The sequence below is a fragment of the Carex rostrata genome, chromosome 8 (genome assembly GCF_964058835.1).
Source record: "Carex rostrata chromosome 8, lpCarRost1.2, whole genome shotgun sequence".
In the NCBI taxonomy this organism is placed as follows: Eukaryota; Viridiplantae; Streptophyta; class Magnoliopsida; order Poales; family Cyperaceae; genus Carex; species Carex rostrata.
Window position 1 is genome coordinate 2,855,889 of NC_135925.1, and position 19,993 is coordinate 2,875,881.

The window sequence follows — 19,993 nt, forward strand, 5'->3', positions numbered from 1 at the left end:
AGAGAATTGAGGTAACAACTAAATGATAACTAATCTATGTCTATATTATTTTTATCAATTACGCAAATAAAAAGGGAAAAAAAAATCTAAAAAGTAATATTATTTAACAGTTCATATTTCATAGTATTACATATTATAATAGATGAAGAGCAATTAATTTTATAAGGTAAATGAAGTCAATATACATATTTAAATATTTTATATATTATAATAATTATAAGCAAAATCAGCTTTCAATTGAAACGAATGATAATAATTTTATAAATGAATACTATACGAAGAGCAATCAAAATAAAGAATTAATATTTGAATATTTCTCGATATAGAATAAGAGAATAAATAACAAATAAAAACAGAAGTATATAGTTTGATTTAGCATACTTATCGTAGAATACCATGTAGCATTAGAAATAAAAATAGAAGTACATAAGTCCATATAAATTGCAAAATAAAAGCCCATGTAGCATAGCAGTAGCTATAGTGCGTCGCTCATAGCGGTAATAACGGTCAGCTATTATAGCTATAGCGGTCGTAGCTGAATTAGCGCACTTTTATCTCATAGCTTAGTGTTTATGGTCCGGAAGAAATTAATAGGATTTGCCGAAGAAATTAGCGCACTTTTATCTCATAACTGAATTAGCGCACTTTTATCTCATAGCTTAGTAGCTACAGCCATGGTTACCTGTATCAGAAGCGAATTTAGTTAAACTAATAGGATTTTCCGAAGAAATTAAATCCATTCAATGAGCTACCTACTTTAAAAAGTATAAGAAAGTCCCTACGTAACAATAAGAGAGAAAAAGTATAAGAAAAATAGCATTAAATTCAAGCTTAATATATCCAAAAAAAGAGCCTGAGTTTATTATGTTCCAATAAATTCACCACAACAACAACAAAAAAGCTCAAAATTATTACAGCCCCTTGTTTTTCCATTGATGTGGCTTGTAATGTCATTTTTAGGGTTCCAGCTCCTCTGGTATCTGTTCAGGAATAAGAATTATTGAATTAGTGTTACAAAATGCCTTCTAGTTACATTGTTTCATTTATGGTGTATTTGGTGTTTACTGTACAATTTATAGCGAGACAATTGTAATTTTGAGGGTAAATTGGTGGAGAATTGAATTGGTGCTTAATTTCAAAAAATGTAGAAGGATATACTGGTCTAGTATTACACTGTCTGTTCCAAAAATGTAGAATATTTTTTGTGATGTGTATACCTTTAAAGAGTCAAGACATGCCTTTAGTTTGGGCCATTTGACAGTTGCCTGGCCATCAGACCTCAACTTTGCCTTAAGCACTACAGACAGATCTGAAATCTTAGCTTTCTCCGTGCCGCAACAATTTGCATTTACTGTCATGACCTTCTTTACATTACACTTCCTCTGACATAATCCACAAAAATTATCTGATTCTAGGTACCTCACTTTCATGTTCAATTTATCAAAGACCCCCTCAGTTTTCAAGTAATTAAGCGCATCTTGCTCCGTTGCGAGTCCAGAGTTATTCCTTGCCCCATACCACTTGTCGAAGAAAGTGATGGTTTTGTTATTTGAAGCCACAAAGAAAAATCCAGTACTGATAGAGTTACTGTTGTCGAAGCATTTACCATTGTATGTGTCACAGCTGATTGACATGTCTTCTCTTTCGGGGACGAAGTTTTTCAGTGGGTTTCTCAGCCAAAGTACATCAACATTCTAATAGAAGAAAAGGTATATATATTTAGTCACCGTATTTCTCCGAATTAGTGTTTGATTTTAATTTTTGAAGTAAACATTTGCCTTCTCAGATATGGGTATTGTGCTGGCCTTTCGATCTATGCACCTGTTATGATTTTCATAATTACTGTCAATGTAAGGAAACCCCCCTCCCCTTGACATGCCTTTTTTTTTTATAAATATAAATTATATCATGTTTTTATAATCTTGTAGGAGTTTTAACTTTTTACAACCGTGTCTTACCGTGAATACGAAGCTATAACCGCGCTTCAGCACCATTCTTAGAAAATAAGTCTTCATCCACATATTCTCTACATCCTTCTTATAAGCTACCCCTTTTAACAAATCGGGGCTGCTCATCTCAAGCTTGTAGCAGTTAAGTTGGATCTCATTGCATCGACTGAGCGCCACCTGATCAACTGCCACAAAAAGAATTCTGTCGTTCAAATAATCTGTTCCTGCGCCTCCACGCAAGCCTCTGAGGAAGAGGTCTAACAACCCTTCTTTCTTGGTGTGTGATTTGTTTATTATTGTTATGATTACAGTTTTGTATTTGTTTGAGAGAAATTTAAGGGTTGTTTCAAGCTCGTCGTCTTCTGGGCTTGTTACCTGAAGGTAAAAAAAATAAAAAGGTGAAAACATGCTTCTTTTTTCTGTGGTATATATTTTTAGTTACAATTTTCATCCAAATTGTGGTAATTCAAACAAGTCTTCGTGCTGCTGTACCCGAATTTCCATGACCAACTTAATATATATAGCTGACAATTTACAGTAATTTGCAGAAAATTGAGACAAACTGCACATCTGACGCTTAATAATATTCTATTGATAATTATCAACATTTTATGGATACTGCTATTATTCATTTCCGATACAGAGTGAAAGACAGAATAATGATAAGGAAACATCGACAACAACAGTAATATGCTATTACATTTTATCCTTTATTTAGTTTTTTTTTTATGCGAATTTAACAATTTTGTTCGTATAGTTCAGGCGATTAGAAAAAAAAGGAGGGATCACTTGACAATTATTCATCTCAACAATCATAAAAAATAACGTTTAAATTTGAAATCCAACATTATAGGCATGATCTATTTGATGAAAATATCATACCTATAAAAAAAGGATGAGATTCGGAATATATTTTACCGTTCATCAAGTGCCTTGAAATTTTCAGCGATTAAAAAATAACGGCTCTTAATGCACCACCAAACGATACTTAAATTGCATGAAATTTTGTTGGTACTCTTATCTTATCTATGTATGCAACAACCAACTTATAAATTTATTTTTTTAATTTTCAGCATTATTTAAATTTCTCTGAAATTATATTGGCAAGACTGCTAAAATAAGTCATTGTCAAGTGATCTCTTCTCTTAAAGTAAAAACAAAAACAAAAACCTCTTACGGATATTCTGTACCTTCCATGAGTCGTGACACGCCTTATGTCGAGGCCATATAACCTCGGATGTACTATTAAGGGTGCGCCATGTTTCCAGCATGGCTGTCAGATCCATCATCTTGGCCTTCATGGTTTGACAGCAGTTAGCATGAACTGTTGTCACCTTTTTTGCATCATATTTTGTCTGGCACATTCCACTGAAGTGCTCCAAATCAAGGTACCTCACTTTGATGCCCATTTTGTGAAACTCTCCCTTTGATTTCAATTCATTGAGCACATCTTGCTCTTTCTTGCCTTCAGAGTTGTTTCGTGCTGCATACCATTTGTCAAGAAATGAAATGGTATTGTTGTTGGAAGAAACAAAGAAGAAGCCGGTATTGATCGAGTTCCTATCATCATATGGTAAACCGTTGTACCCGTCACAACCTAGCAGCATGTCTTCTCCTTGGTGTTTCAAGTTTTTAAATGGGTTTCTTAACCATAATATATCCATGTCCTGACAATGAAATATCAAATATATACACAATGGAAATTTAAATGGATAGAAAAAGAGGATAAGAATGATTTGTACATTTACTGGTAAAGAAATATGGTACACAACATTTAGCAGTGCCACATGAGGCCTCAATATGATAAATTTAAGCCTAACTTTGTGCAACAAATGATCCTTTATTTATCCATTTTAAATGATGCAATTCGTAAATTTTATGTACTTACAGTAAAGATGAAACTATATCCCAGCCTAAGAACTTCACTGAGCAAGCGGGTCCGGGCCCACATCATATCAATAAAACTGTTAGTCATATAAAGGACCTCGTCTGACAAATCTCTGCTTTCCATGTTGATCTTGTAACAATGAAGATTCAAATCCAAGCACTGGTAAAATGAAACCTGATCCACTGTCAAGAAGAGGATGTGTCTCATTAAATTCTCAGTATTTTCGCCTTCGCGAAAGCTTTGTAGAAAGAGATTTAGTAAGCCATCGGCCTCTGAATAGGCCTTGTTTAGCATTGTTAAAATTACGGTTCTGTTAGGCATTGATGCTTCATAAAGTGCTACTTCGAGCTCTGACCGAGGCGATGCCTTCTTCTGTTAATATGCATTAGATTGAGTATATCATTATAATATTATGACTTTATATCTCTGTTTTTGAAGTTCAAACGGTCAATAACATGATCTCCATATGAAAATCTACTTGGTGACTAAATTTTACATTTTTTTAGAATTCTTTTACTTTTTTAGATAATTAGAAAATCACTACTTTTAAATTAATGATTCAGAAATTCTAAGATCAAGTGAGTTTCTACTTATCTAAAAAAATAGTAATTCTTTTTTTGAAAATGTAAAATTTGGTCTCCAAGTACATTTTCATATAGATATATCAGGTTGAGCACTTGAAGTAAACTGTTTGAACTTTGAAAATAAAAATATGAATTCATAGTATGGATTGATGTGCATTGTGCATAGTAGGTTGAGCAGTTTAAGTAGACTATTTGAACTTTGAAAACGAAACTATAAATTCATAGTATAAAACTATAAATTGATGTGCACTGTGCATAGTATAGTACCATAGCCACACTAGAAAAAATATGTAATGCCAATACAATCATTCCTACTTAAGGTAGTCTAAATTAGGAAAAAAAAAATATGCTTTTCACATACCATCAAAGGGAGATGCTCTGCATGAGAAAACAGAGTGACATCTTTCTTGACAGGCCACAAGCAAATAAGCACACCAATCAGAATCACAAGAGAAATTATGATAAAATCAACATATCGATCTGACCGGTACCATGGGTTCCCCATTGACTAATTAAGGAAAAGAAAGAAATACTTTGAAATGAGAAGAGAACTGAAGCTCAAAGGAAAAAACCTTGAGCTATTATATATCCTTCTTGTTTACACTGTGCTATGGTTATTTATTTATTTACCGTTATTGTACAAATATCTAAGCACAAAAATCTAAGCTTATAATTGTACTGGTGAAGTGCCGTAGACACCACGGTGTATGAATAGTAAAGTCATTTTTTGACAATCCTATGTTCTATGGTGGCAACCTCTTTCAGGTCACAGAATTCCATACACAATCTCCATGGACCCTGAAGTACTAATTAAGCAACCTCTCGAAATAATTTTTACATTCAAGATATTTATTAATTTTGACTTCGATGGAGGCATGTTTTCCTTAATTTCAACACTAGAAATCGATTTAGATTAATTAAAAATTGAAAAATAAATCAGGCATTAGGTTGTGCTGTAGAAATAGTAAATTTTTTTTTTTTACTATTTTTTAGATATGTTGTCTAAAATCTTTAAATGAAATGATTTTCTACGTACCTACTTAAAAAATTATAAAAAATATAAAATTTGAATGGTTCACATTGAGTATTTGGACTTTAAAATGAAAATGTTGATCTATAGTATAGACCAATTCGCACTATGCATATTACTATAGCCTCAATCAAATAGAACCATTGCCATTTGGATTATTTACATAGTAAATTAAGCTCTATACACATATTTTTACTGCAGCTGACATTCCAATAAGATAAGAAATATAGCAGCTCAATACCAAACGCTATTGTTTGAAAAATTAGCAATTGAACTACCAGTTATTCGGATTAAATCGTCGATGTGAAATGTTATCTGAAGTTATAACGAGATGGACAAAATATGGTTATAACATTTAGTAATTAATTTTGTATCTCTATAAATACCCTTGCCTTCAGGTAGCATCAATGGCACAAATTCCTAAATCCGCTTTAATATGTGCAGCGCATTTCATTACAATATTATATGAGTGAGTGAGTCTATGTTGCGAAATTTTTTTATAAACCATAATGAATGAATAAATTCTTCCGGAACCAGCATGATTACTTCGTTTTTTTGAAAAATCAGAAGGACCGAGTGCTCTATTCGGTCTCCAGTTTTCCCTTTTCTCCAGACCGAATCGAGAACTCGGTCTCAACCTTTTTTTCACGTTTTCCCTGCAGGCGCCACAGAAGATCCTGAAAAAGCCAGACCGAGTAGACCATTCGGTCTTGAGATTTATTAAACTGATCCCCTCTCTGTGTTGCGTTCCCCATTCCCCCCTTCACCATTTTTCCTCCCCCCCTGTCTCTCTTCTCTCTCCGTGGCTGCCTCAAAAAAATTTTTTTACTCTCTAATTATTAGTTTAATTTTAATTCTAATTATATAGGTTTGTGTATTTTTGAAAGGAGAACAAGAAGAGCTTCAGATCTACAAGTTTCGTTAGGTATGTAGTTTAATTCTATTATTTTTTATTAATAATCCGAAATTATAAATAAATAGTTAGAATAAATGGTTTAGTAGCATAAATGATATATGTAATAATGGTAGTATAAATAAATAGTTTTTGTGTAATTTTTTCTTTTTGTAGTATAAATGATTTATGTGTATTTTTTTAGTAGTATAAATGGCTTATGGACTAATTGTAGTATAAATAAATGTTTATGTAGGAATTGTAGTATAAAAAATGATTTATATAGTAATTTATTTGCATGTAGTTTATGTAATAATTGTAGTTTAACTAAATAGTTTATGTTGTAATTTATTTGTATGTAGTTTGCATGTAGTATAAATAATTGTATTAATTTATATTTATTTGCATGTAGTATAAATAATTGTATTAAATAGTTTATGTTGTAATTTATTTGTATATAGTAATTTATTTGCATGTAGTTTATGTAATAATTGTAGTTTAACTAAATAGTTTATGTTGTAATTTATTTGTATGTAGTTTGCATGTAGTTTATGTTGTAATTTAATTGTAGTATAAATTATTTTTGTAGTAATTGTATTAATTTATATTTATTTTTCTAGCGTAATTTAAGTTTATATATTGTAACTATTAATTGTAGAATTATTTAGTGTACATGCATTTAGTAATTGTTGCAATCATTTATTTTTTTAGTGTAATTTAGATTTTTCCAGTGTAATTGTAGAATAATGAAAAATAATAGAATGAATGTTAATATTTAATTCAATATTTGCATGTCAATATTGAATTGGAATTGCATGTTAATATTTTTTTTGTATGAATTTATTTATATTGTAGTGGAAAATGGAAGGTGAACAATCTTTATTGCAGTTGCCCCAAAAGCAACATAAATTATATGCGGCGACTACGAAGGTATTTATTTAATATTGGTTTGAATTTAAATTTACTTATTAAATTTTTGAATTCTAAATCTAATTTTTGTAAAAAAAATTTTGCATGTCAATTATCGTTCCAGCCTGATTTTGAACTGCGTACTGGTAGTTGCAAAATGGCAGTTAGGTACTAGCCTAAGATGAAAGAAGGTTTAAAAAATTTAGGCTTGTATCAGATGGTTCATGTCCATCACTGTCTGATAGATAAAGGGTTGATCACTGCTCTCGTTGAGAGGTGGAGGCCCGAGACAAATACTTTTCATCTTCCGGTGGGGGAGTGCACAGTGACATTGGAAGATGTTAGCTGTTTGTGGGGCTTATCTGTTACTGGTAAAATATTTTTTGTTGCTAATTTATACTTTTGTTATTAATTGAAATTTTGTACTAGTATAATTTTGTTTAACATCTATGTTTACAGGGAAGGCTATCTATGGATGTACCGATGATGAATATTCACAATTGATCTTAGATTGTCTAGGACACGAAGTGTATGATGGTTATGAATGGGATGATGATGAATTTTATCATAAAAAGGTGGAGAATAAGGGTGAACCCAATGAGAAGGTATCAATCTCAAAAAACTATATGCATCTGATATGGTTGAAAAAAAAATTTAATGATACGAATTTGGCACTAGTGGATAACCGGGATATAATAGATCGGCACACACGAGCATATGCAATGTACTTGTTCGGGTCTATAATGTTTCCGGATTCGAATTCAAGTTCCGTCTCGTTAATGTACTTACCATTCTTGGAATATTTGGGACCTCGAGGTGAGAACCACTACAACTGGGGAGGCGTTGTTCAAGGATTCTGATCCGTTTGTAGTCATTATACCCCACCTATTCATGCCTCCGTCATGACATTGTGCCCATTTATGGAGTTGCAAAGGCTCTTCTTCGAGATTTCGCAACCGTTTACCACACCACATTACATACTTATAAGTAGTAATACTCCTACCTTTTATCAAATCCATACCCTCATTAAACCTCCAAAGTTTCATCTTACAAACAAATTTCTTGAATATTTTTTTTATGATTTGGTCCTTGCACAACTTGTAAACATTTGACGCAATATGTTGAGAACATAATCGATGAACTGCTTCACCCCTTTCCTCACACCACCCTAAATCAGGTCTATCAAACACTGAACGGATTGCAGCATGCTGGTCTGATATAACGCATATCCGACCAGGACCGACAACATTTTCACGTACAAATTGCATAAACCAGCCCCAATTAGATGAACTCTCCTCATCCGCAATCCCGAACGCAATTGGCAATAATTGTTGTTCTGCATCGTAGGCGCATGCCATGAATAATTTTCCTTTATACCTGCCGGATAGGTGTCCAGCATCTACACTTATAACTGGTCGGAGATATGGCCAGGATTCAATGCATGGACCGAAAGCCCATGCCACACGGGTGAAAATACGGATGCCCATTTCTGTAGATGGTTCATGCTCAATTACGTATTTTGTGCCTGGGGTAGACATCTGGATTGCACTGAGCAAAGAAGGTAGCAGTTCGTAGGCTTTTTCCCAAGAGCCAAATAAATCAGCAATAGCCAACTCCCTCCCTCTCCAAATCTTGTTGTATGAAGGCTGAACCATTTTGTATCGATTTCTAACTGCAAATCGACATGCTTTAATTGACATCTCCAGGTCCTCCTTCAAACCAGGTTTGATTACATCTGCAATCATCCTGGCAGTCAGCTGACGACTGTCTACTTTACAAGCAATATTGTAACAATTGTGCTCGTATGGGTTTGTTGCAATTGTCCAATTTCCCGTCTCAGTAGTTTTTGCGTATACCCTCCATGGACAACCCTCTGCTCTACATATAACTATATAGCCAGTACGATTGGTATGGGTTTGTTGTAATTCTAAGTTATGATTTAGGGCAAATTCACCCAACTGAGATTTAAGATCGGCTTTGGAGTCAAACATCTGTCCCACTGAAAATTGACCGTCAATTCTGGGTGGATAACCAAAAAATGCTTCATCCTTGTACGGCATCGGCACATCGTCATTAAATGCCGGAAAAGGATGCTGCAATCCTCGATTAATAAAGGGAATAGAATTTACCCACTCCTTCATTACATCTTGCATTCTAATTTGATCCTCCATTTCAGCCATATCATCTTCCCCGACAGCTGAGCCACCAAGGTCAGAGTTTGTGTCTGAGCTAGTATTATTATTCATCTCATTAAAACGAGTTACCAAATCATCCACTATTGGTATTTCGGGTGGGTTATCACAATATATGGGTGAATCAGACACCGTTGGGTCTCTGCTACTTCCAGGTACACTACCCGGATATGGGTCATAATTGGTCTGATTAACAAATGGTACTGACTCAACCACTAAATCAAGAAGTTTAAAATTCAGTACCGGAGTGGCATGTTCAAGCACCATGTGTCATATCGTTCCGTTGTCTATGCTAAACAACTGGTATTTTTCTGCTGAGCCAGGGGGTGCGTGTCACACCCCGCGGCCACGGGTAGTAACAGTCCCCCGCCGTAAGCATACAACGCCGTGTATGCTTACAAGGCTAATCAAAATTTAAACCAACAACACGCAATTCAAAACAAGTTTCTAATATATATAATCAGAGTACACAGTCTGGACAGTAAATAATACAATATAAGTATCTCATCCGGATACCAACCACAAGGCCTACCCTAAATCTATACAACAAAACATATCTAGGGTCGTATACTGGTAAGCTACTAAGGCCTACTACTCTCGTGCCTCTCCGGAATCCATCGCACCAATACCTGTAAAATAACGGGGAAGGTGGGGGTGAGAATAAATTCTCAGTGCGAATTTTGCCACATATGAATTATTGGACTTGCAATCAAACTCTATATTCAATAATGAAACCCAAACAATAACAATGCAACAGTATATAAGAAAACATAAATAACAGAATGCCACTACTCGACAACAGTTAATCAACCTGAAACACAGTTTACGAAATTTCCAAGATGGATTTCAAAACACAACATCTATTTTGGCTTAACTCGATTCCTAACTCAGTTCATTAGGGCTGGTAGCAATTACAGATGTTCTTTCGAGCTGAACCGTTATCAAACCCACATCTGTAGGGTTACAAGCGCCTACAGATGGCCAACCAAGCTGAACCTTTATCGGACACCCATCTGCAATTGCTGTTTGGCTTAACCATTTCCTAAGGTTCGGTTACAAGTCACCAATACAGGTCAACTTGACACAAATGCAACACACGGAATCAAAGTTACCTATACAGGTCAACTTTGCTAAATCTCAAGCAAATATATCTCAAAGCCACACATACAGGTTAGTCTCACAAAATCATAACACATGGTCAACGGATAGCTCACCGTCACCTTATCCAGCCACCTTAACAGGTCGGTCTGGCAAATCCATAACAGGTCAAACGCATAAGTCAGCAGCGTCACCCTATCCAGCCACCTAAACAGGTCGGTCTGGCAAATTCTAACAGGTCAAACGCATAAGTCAGCAGCGTCACCCTATCCAGCCACCTAAACAGGTCGGCCTGGCAAATTCATAAACACCGGTCAACGGATAGGCCACCGTTACCTTAACCAGCCACCTAAACAGGTCGGCCTGGCAGATTCATTCGCAACAAGAACAATTAATAGAACTAAACAAATAATAACCATACGAACATGCCAATCAACCTTAACTAAACAATTCCATCATTCTCATTTATGCAAGAATCAATATGCAGCATGAATTCCAAAATATGCAACAATCAATCATTCAACATGACAAACGAATAAACAGTTTAATTCCTGAAAATAAAGTATCAAACAAGTCCAAGAATCCCGCACCTTTTTGACGAGCGTACCGCTTAAGCTAAGGATCGGACGTCTCGTATGGTCTCGCAAGTTCTTGCTCGACCGAGCCTACACCTATATCATACGTATACTAGGTTTAACATTGGTTCAGGGTCGAGAGGTTTACTCGAGTTACTTCTAGGGCTTATACCTTCCCTAATCAATTTCGATGTTTTTGGTATCAATTCGTTCGGTTCATTATTTCTTACCAAAATCCTCTAAAACCACACAAAATTCATCTAGGTCCTCGGGACCATACAAAATCCATTTGGTGACCATCAATCACCGTTTCACTACTTTGGTTCTCGGTTCAATTCAATCCACCGTTTGGTTAACCCTAATTTGGTCAAAACCTCAAATCGGCCGTTAAATGTTCTAAAAATTCACGATCAGGAGGCAACCCTACCGATTACAAGTCTAATTGGTCGGGTTAGGCAAATCAAATCACGATTATGCCAACTTTCAATTTTGGCACGAAACCCTAGAAATCAGATTTCATAAATCGGAAGAAATCGGGAAAAAGAATGACAAACAAACTAGTAAGAAGTGTAGAGGAACTAGTCCTCGAGCAATTCGAGCACAAATCTCGGGTTTAAAACGAGAATCCGAGAAATCGAGAAAATTCGAGGTTTCGAAAGTAAAAATGAGAGAAAGAAATACCAAATAGAAGGGTTCTGAGAGATCCTCGGCTGCTTTCTCGGTTCCAAACTCGATTTCTCGCAACAATCGGGAGTCTGGAAGAAACGAAAACTCACGGGATCTTTTCCTTCTCTCTTAACCGAAAATAACTTAGAAATGGGGATAATGGTGAAGAGAGAGAGAGAGAAGGTTTAATTTGGGTTTTAGGGTTAAAATTACCCTGAATGCGGATTAGCCAATCCGCACTGCGGGTTACCTAATCCGCACTCGAGACTTAGTCGGTTGTCAGCCGAATCCAGAAAAAGTCCGAGCCTACTGCGGATGAACCTGATCCGCACTGCGGTTCACCCTCATCCGCACTCACTACTTAGCCGATTTCAGGAAAATTCAGTGCAATACAGAAATTCATGAGTGCGGCTAAACTCATCCGCACTGCGGATCCCTCACCCGCACTCACTACTTAGTCATTTTTTTGGCAAAATTCCAGAAAAAGCCTGAGCCACTGTGGATGGCTTCCACCCGCACTGCGGTCAACCTAATCCGCACTGGGGCTATAAAATTCCGAAATCTCGAAATTTCGACGCGGTTTCAATTCACAATTAACTTACTTATTTAGGGGAACCTTAATTAAGGTTTAAACTTCCATTTTATTAACATGATTTATCGATTCTTTCTTTTAAATCATTCGAATTTAATTGTAAAAATTTCATAACGTAACAGTGCGGTATTCAAACGTGCCTTGATTGTCAATTCGAACTGGCTAGGAAGCAAACGAATGCCAAGATATATATTTTTTCTTAGCTCATCAAGACTCGTTAAGTTAGTAATAGCAAATGTGCAGGTCGGTGCGTCTGAAATTTCGCGTTCATGATAAACATTTATTATTACTTGAGACATTACCTGAAAAAAATAAATTTCACAATCAATCATCGATATCATTTTTAATTTTACAACATATTTAAGTGGGATTTATAATTTTATAATTTAGATTTATTTTAAGTCGAATTTAATTTAATTTAAGTTTTGTGTCAGGTTAAAATAATAATTTGACTATTCAAAAAGCAGTATATCACCACAAAAATTGCTAAGAATTGTCAAAACTATCTAATTAATTATTTATCAGTATATCACCACACAAAAAAAATTATCATTCAAAAGCAGCAAGCGCTTGTGAAACAATATACCTTAGTCTTTATATTATTTTTTCAAACTGAGAATTTATAAAAGTTATGAAGTTGCATGTAACTTTTATTTTCTTATCATGTCAGAATGTTAAAAAATATAGTTCATTTTATATAAAATCACGAAATGGTAAACCCTCAAGATCAATAATAAAAAAAAAAACTTTTCAACTTCATTACTTTGTATAAAAAAAACTAAATAATTATAACTTTTTTGAAGTTACATTTTTCTTTTAAAATCTTAATTTTCTAATGCAAGAAAATTTGACCATATACAGTGGAGCATAAGAAATGGTAAACATTTTGACTCCTTCTATAAAATATAATTACGTGTATGTTTTGTCTTAAAAAAGTATTTAGCTAATGTCAATCAATATTTATATATCGATTTATTTATTTTATATGATTTTTCTAATGAAAATAAAAATACAGTTAATATCTTCAAATAAAAGATGCTCTTATGAACGTAATTAAAAAAAAAACTTACTATAATCTTTAGATGAAAGCTACCAACACAATGCAGAGGCCGATATGTAAAAACACAATATTGTGATGGAGCTTGATTTTCAGCTATAAATGGTGAAAATGGAAGAGTGAATTGGAGAAGCAAAACTTGAGAAGGGAGTGAATTGGATACGCTTGGGAGAATTGATTTTCAGCTAACATAATGCTCTATGTCTTATATAGACGGATTATGTCGGTGCGTGCACAGAAACAAAAGGTGAAAGTGCTATCATATACTGCACCATTTCTAACTTCTAATGCACCATTTCTAACTTCTAATGATGTGAATTGTCGGTGGAAATGGACTTTATTGGAAAAAAAAAATCAAGACCGAATGCTGTATTCGGTCTGGAGGCATATACCGCACCATCCGCTACACAGGAAATTGGAAAAAGTTGAAAAAATAGTTGAGACCGAGTGCTCGATTCGGTCTGGAGAAAAGGGTAAATTGGAGACCGAATGGAGCACTCGGTCCTTCTGGTTTTTCAAAAAAATGAAGTAATCATGCTGGTTCCGGAAGAATTGATTTATTCATTATGGTTTATAAAAAAATTTCCTATGTTGCTATGCATAGCATGAATTGATCAGTAATATGGATTAATATTTTTGTTTTTTAAATTCTAATTGTCAATCTAAACTATTCAATATGATCACATACGAATATATACGTAAATTTTATATTTGTTATAATTTTTTTTAACTATCTTTTAAGATAGGTAGAAAATCATTTGATCTGAAAATTCTAAACCATCCAAAAACAGTGATTATCTAACTATCTTAAAAGATAGTAAAAAATTCTAAAAGGCATAAAATTCGGTATACAGGTTCATATTCATATGTGAATCATGTTGAACGGTTCGGATATCGACCGTTAGAATTTTGAAAACGAAAAATATTAATTTGTATTACGGACCAATCTATACTATGCATAGTACCATAGACTCACTCATATTATATTATTCGAGTCACATTATACTTGAAAAAAAATATACTAATATAGGATTGATGTTACGAGTTTGATTAGTGTGTTATTGATAGTATAAGATGTTTTGTGCTATTGTTTTAAAAACTTTTTTAAATAAACTTCAAATAATGAATTCAAATCGTTAAAACCGATCTACTTCACGAGTAATACATTTATATATAGAATTTATAAATTTTAAAATTAATTTAATATAAAATTAAGCAGTAAAACATTGATGATTTATAAGTTAATTAATTTAGGGAAAATTTCTAGTGTCCCCCTAATCTCCCCATCAAAATACTATAATATCCAATATCCCCATACAAATTTAACATTATTTCTTTTGAATAATTATTTCTGTACCCGCACTACAGTACCCGCGCTACAGTAACTCTATTTAGAGGAATAATGTATTATGGTCCCCACTAATTATATTGTGTCCACTAATTATTATTATAAAAAGATATTATATAGTCTCAACTAATTATTATTCTAAAACCCCAGCAGCACCCTTTCAAAGCCTCGGTACTAATTTCGTGTCAACATTTCTCTAACAAAAATAGTTGACATCGTAAAAATAAATACTTGAGTGCATAGATATAAATACTTTCAATATTTAGATATTAATACTTTCAGTGTCATACGTAAAAAGAGGAGGGATTCAATTACAACATTATGGCAGTTTAGGTCCCCACAAACAGTTATGTAAAAATTACAACACTATTTACTATATAGATATAAATATTTGTGTTCTTTGAACTATATACTTCAAGATTTGACTATTAATATTAAAAAAAAAGTTATAGATATGGAACGGTTGCGATCCCCACAAACAATTACGGCAGTTTAGGTGCAGGTACGACGTCAGAAATTTCAAAAAAGGGTGCGGGTACGATTATTTAAAAATAATTAATTTATCATTTACATTGTTTACTATATAGATATAAATACTTGTGTTCTTTGAACTATATACTTCAAGATTCGACTATTAATATTTTAAAATAAAATTACAGATCTGGAACAGTTGCGGTCCCCACAAGCAATTATGGCAGTTTAGGTGCGGGTACGACATCAGAAATTTCAAAAAAAAAATGCGGGTACGATTATTTAAAAATAATTAATTTATCATTTACATTGTTTACTATATAAATATAAATACTTGTGTTCTTTGAACTACATACTTCAAGATTTGACTATTAATATTAAAAAAAAGTTACAAATCTGAAGTGCAGTTATGGCAATTTGGTCCCCACAAATAGTTATGACAGTTTAGGTGCGGGTACTGTGCGAGTACTGTAGCGCGGATACTCATATCAGCTTTCATTTCTTTTATCTCATTTTAACTATTTAATATTTTATTTAATCATTTTAAAAATTAGATTGACCAATATACCCTCTGATTTTAAATAGACATGTTAAAGACATCTTTTTTCCTTTATGAAATCATCTCCCTCTGTTTTTCTTCTTGCTCCCTGTTAATATCCCCTTCCCTCCTAATTCTATAACATGTTGAAGTATTAATTGTGAATTGTGATTAGTCATTTAGTTTAGATCTTGATTTTCTAACTAGAGAAGAACAAAAACGATTGTAGAAATTTGGTGCTGTAATAGGAAGGGAGACAAAATTCGGCTTGGATCACCTCCGCCAGAAAACTGAACAAGTCGACAAATTTGATGTGACCATACAATTATAAATTTTTATTACAATTATATTATAGATTAAAAAAAACACCGCTTGGCCAAGCTTTTTCCAAAAGAGTACCGATTAATGCAAAAGTTCATTTTTGATAGCAATTAATTAAATAGACGAATAGCAATTTGATTTTGATCGAGATTTCATTTCATGTGATAAGAGACTCGTCTGACAAGGATAATATAACATTCTTTATCCAAACCTTGATTACTACCTTATCGACTTCACGAGTGACTCGTACCGCTCGATTGTTACCAAGTGTCACATGACTCATGATGGATTCCATGAGCCAAAGTTGATTTGGGAAGAGCTGTTAAGAAATAATAGAGACGGTGAGAGAGATGGAATTGAGGTAGGAAGAAAGAAGTTATTAAAACATAATGGACATGTCCATTTAAAATTAGAGGATATATTAGTCAATCTAATTTTTAATTAAATAAAATATTAAATAGTTAAAAGTGGATAAAAAAAATATATTAAATTTGTATGGATATATTAGATAGGGAAAATTTCCGGTGTACTCATCTAAACTTTTGAAATAGCCAATTTATTCATGAAATCACTATAATAGCCAATATTCCCATCAAAATTTATTTTTCTTTCTTCTATCCCCTTTTATTTATTTTACTTTTTATTTAATTATTTTAAAATTTATATTGATCATTATACCCCTTTATTTTTAAACAGAGATGTCCATTACTTTTTAAGTTTTAACTTTTTCTTCTAGTTACGTTCTTCGTACACCAGCGATGCCAGAATCTCAGTTTCACTCCCTACCGCAAATAACCAAAAGTGAACCCGTTAGTTCACATATTCCCACTGAATTTGTGATTTGCGATTTAGGGAGTGAGATTGCAAGTAATTGAATAGATTTTGAGTTACGTTAAGGCCTAAACTTTATGGTTTCTTGTAACAGTATTTTTCTTTAGAACTGGAACGTTGTACCAGTATTTTTCTCTTCAATTGGAACTTTGTGATATTACTTGATATTACTGATTAATGCTGGACAGGTTCTTCAAATGAATTAATATTGATAAGCATAAAAGATAACAAAAAAAGTAGCGCAGTGAATTATCTTGCTTCCCCTCATGGATATCTTTCTTGTCAGTGTGCAGTAAACTATTATCCTTCTCCTTTCGGTCCCTAAAATCAGATATCATGGACTGAGGAGTCCCTTTCTCTTCACTTTCAAATTTATCCAGTTGCGGTATTTGAAGAAACTTGGGAGTCCCCTTCATGCTGATCTTGTCATTTGAAGCTTTCCTTCATGCCAGCAATGGAATTCATATTGGAATTATAAAATATACAGAGTGTGGACCTGGCCGATCTTGTCATTTCATACAGAGAAGGAACTTGGAGTCCCCTTCATGCCACGACTTGAAGTAATTATTTTCTTCTTTGGTCCGCTTGCACTCCCTGTGTGGTTTCCATGTGCCAATGGAAGCATGAATAAAGTCAAAGCATGTATAGATAAGTTTCACGGGAAAGGAAGAAGCTTAGAAGTAAGGGCAGATTTGTCAATTTAATTTTTAAAATAATTAAATAAAAAGTTAAATAAATAAATGGGGATAGAGGAAATAATGTCCAATTTTAACGAGGCTATTGGATATTATGTGGTTTCTATGGATAAATTGGCTATTTCAAAAGTTTGTATATGGGTACACTGGAAATTCTTCCTATTAGATATTAGTGTTTTGATGGAGATATTAACTATTTTGAAAATTTAGATGAGCACACTAAAATATTTTCCCTTAATTTTAATACATTCATTTTCTTTTCTTTTTTATCATATTTTACCACTTAAATTTTCTGCATATGAAGACTACTAGACTAGCATGCAATCAAGTTTTTATGTCCATTATGTTTTAAAACTCATCTAGAATAATATTCGTTATTTTTTTCAGAAACTGAAGTAGCTTTTAACAATAATCATATTGAGCCGTGTTCTAAATAGCGCGCTATAGCGCTGTTATAGTGTTTTTGGACTCTGAACGCTACGCTATGGTATCAAAACGTGCTATTTGAGCTACGGGCGCTATAGCGGTAATAGCGGTCCGCTATAGTGCATAGCGTGTAGCGTAAATAGTGCGCGCTATGCAACATGAGCTGTTTTTTTTTTTCTTCTTTTCAATTTATATGAGTTTTAAATAAAGACTCATATTGGATTTTAACCGTGATTTTTTTTTTTGCAATTGACGTACTAAGTTTTATAGTAAACTATTAATTATTAAATTAGAGATCCATCAAACGAAATCAAATAAGGAAGCTATAGCGCGTTATGCAACATGAGTTGTTTTTTTTTTCTTTTCAATTTATATGGGATTTAAATAAAGGCTCAGATTGAATATATTAAGATATTTCTTGAAGTAACAAAATGATATTTACTATATGGTAGTTTGAATAGTTTGAATAGATTAAGATAATTAATTATGTCATGATGTCTAGGTTATTTTGAAATTTAAATAGAAAAAAATAGATTATGTCATAATGCTGAATATATTTTGAATAGAAAAAGATCGATAGTTTATGATATTAGTATTATTATGGATATTTTGAGTCATAATTTGGACTTTGTATTGGTTCAGTATGAATATTATAATTTTTTAATCAATTTGATGTTATTTATTATTATATGAGACTTAGATAATGTTGATATTTAGTACAAATATATGATATAATTTTTATAAAAATAAAAAAACGCTATGTGGCATAGCTTTCGCTATAGCGACGCTATTCGCTATAGCTTTTTTTCGGCTTCCCGCTATGACGCGATAAACGCTATTTAGAACCTTGATATTGAGTATCATTTATATAGGAAAAATTATATTGCAATTTTTTATTTCAAGATCTAAACATTCAATACAAAGAATTTATTTGTATCTGCTACCAAAGTAAAATGACAAACCCCCATTAATTTTTCTTAAATAATAAAAAAATTATTACATTTCTCAACTTTAAATTTTAGTCCAATGGAATGATGTAAGTTAAGACATAACGCAAATAAAAATTTGAAAGCGTGTTAAGATTATCAATATAACAACAATTTTCAATTAATAGAATTTGGATGCTTGATTTTTATCTTCTTCTTTTTTTACTTTTTATAATTCAAACAAATATCATTCAGAATGTATGATAAGATAAAACCCGTTTAATAACCAAGTGGTAGTGTGGTACTAGTTTTCAAAATGTTAATAGAATTGTCCTAAACTAAATTTGGGAGGAGGTTGGAAACCGAAATTTTTATTAATACCACTGTAAAAAAAATCACAAATTATGAGAAATTCGAAAAATATTAGTCGCAAATTCAATCTGCGGTTCTATTTTTGAAGGGCCACATATTGAATTGGAGATCCCCTGAAAACTCAAAAATACATTGTAATATAATGATATTTAGGTTTTTGAAGGACCTCCAATTCAATCTGCATCCCTCCAAAAATAGAGCTGCAAGTTGAATTGGAGGGCCTGGTATTTTTTGAATTCTTCAATTTCAGTGGTATTTTGGTTTATTTTTATATTTTTGAAATGATATTAATAAAAATTTCAGGATTGGGTCGGCAGCTAACTGGGGGCGATTAGACCTGCGGATCCAACGCTCTGATCCGCAAATATCTTGACGCAAATCTGAAGGTCCAGATTTTGGAGCAAGTTTAGACCTTAGAGCATAAATTTATTAATACAGTGGAACGTACCCTCCTTTATTTTTAAAGTTTTTAACTCAAAATAATACATATAAGGAGAGACTTCAAATATCTTTATGTCTATTATTTTTTAATTGTGTCTCATATTTTTATTTTCTTTAAAATTGAAGTCTAAAATGTCGATTCAAACTACTCAAAATGATCTAAATGTGCTTGGAGCCAAAATTTGGTATTTT

General features: G+C 33.0%; 1 protein-coding gene across 1 annotated transcript; it reads right to left on the bottom strand.

Moving 5' to 3' along the window:
- Positions 1 to 652: 652 nt before the first annotated feature.
- Positions 653 to 4,926, bottom strand: LOC144557997 (uncharacterized). Its single transcript, XM_078306685.1, has 6 exons — positions 4,783 to 4,926; positions 3,838 to 4,209; positions 3,127 to 3,616; positions 1,959 to 2,368; positions 1,218 to 1,694; positions 653 to 682 (listed from the first exon to the last, which is right to left on the bottom strand). Exons 1-6 carry the CDS (start codon positions 4,924 to 4,926, stop codon positions 653 to 655), a joined length of 1,923 nt encoding a protein of 640 aa, XP_078162811.1.
- Between the last annotated feature and the right edge of the window lie 15,067 nt (positions 4,927 to 19,993).